Source organism: Antrostomus carolinensis, unplaced genomic scaffold (genome assembly GCF_000700745.2).
Source record: "Antrostomus carolinensis isolate BGI_N321 unplaced genomic scaffold, ASM70074v2 scaffold246, whole genome shotgun sequence".
NCBI classification, from domain to species: domain Eukaryota; kingdom Metazoa; phylum Chordata; class Aves; order Caprimulgiformes; family Caprimulgidae; genus Antrostomus; species Antrostomus carolinensis.
Genome location: NW_010323679.1, coordinates 44,232 through 44,820, shown reverse-complemented (window position 1 = coordinate 44,820; position 589 = coordinate 44,232). Strand labels below are relative to the sequence as shown.

At 37.0% G+C, this 589-nt stretch overlaps 1 protein-coding gene across 1 annotated transcript in view; it reads right to left on the bottom strand.

Moving 5' to 3' along the window:
• Positions 1-320: 320 nt before the first annotated feature.
• The window catches only part of LOC104527019 (rho guanine nucleotide exchange factor 10-like), a 39,651-nt gene continuing 39,382 nt past the window's right edge, over positions 321-589 (bottom strand). The window contains 1 exon segment of the mRNA XM_010170631.2: positions 321-589. This exon segment is cut by the window's right edge and continues 24 nt beyond it. Within this exon segment, the coding sequence (XP_010168933.2) occupies positions 321-589 (269 nt within the window).

Genomic DNA, 589 nt, shown 5'->3' with positions numbered 1-589 from the left:
CTAAGTGCTATAGAACATAATTATGGTATTTATAAATGTGAATATAAATAAGGTAGAGATTCTAGAACCATTTGAAAGTGTCTTAACAGATCCTTTTTTGTTCTAAGCATCAACGGCTAAACATTTTCCAATACCCTCACACTGCAGAATGTTCTAAGTATGTGAAGACTCTGTCTTGCAACCCTCAATCCTGTGATCAAAGCCTACTGAAATTGCTCCCAGGTGTATAAAGTGTACACGTTTGGGTCCTAAGCTGGCATTTGCTGTAAAAGGATACAAGACTTTTTTTAATAGCAGAAAGTATCTTGGATTTAATTCAGTTAGATATTTAATAGTGGGATTTGCCAGACCATCACTGAAGACACTAGTTCATCTTGTCGCTGCTGCTTGGTCTTCTTGTTCACTCTTCTATGTCCTTGGCCACCAGAAATGACTAATACTGAACTTGCTTTCATTTTCTTGGATCGCTGTCTTTTACTTTTAAATGAGATATTTTGATCCTTCAAAAGCTCATATATATTACTGTCCTCTGGCCTACGTTCTAGGGAACTTGATCCATGAGACAAAGTAAGGGATCCAGAAGATGATG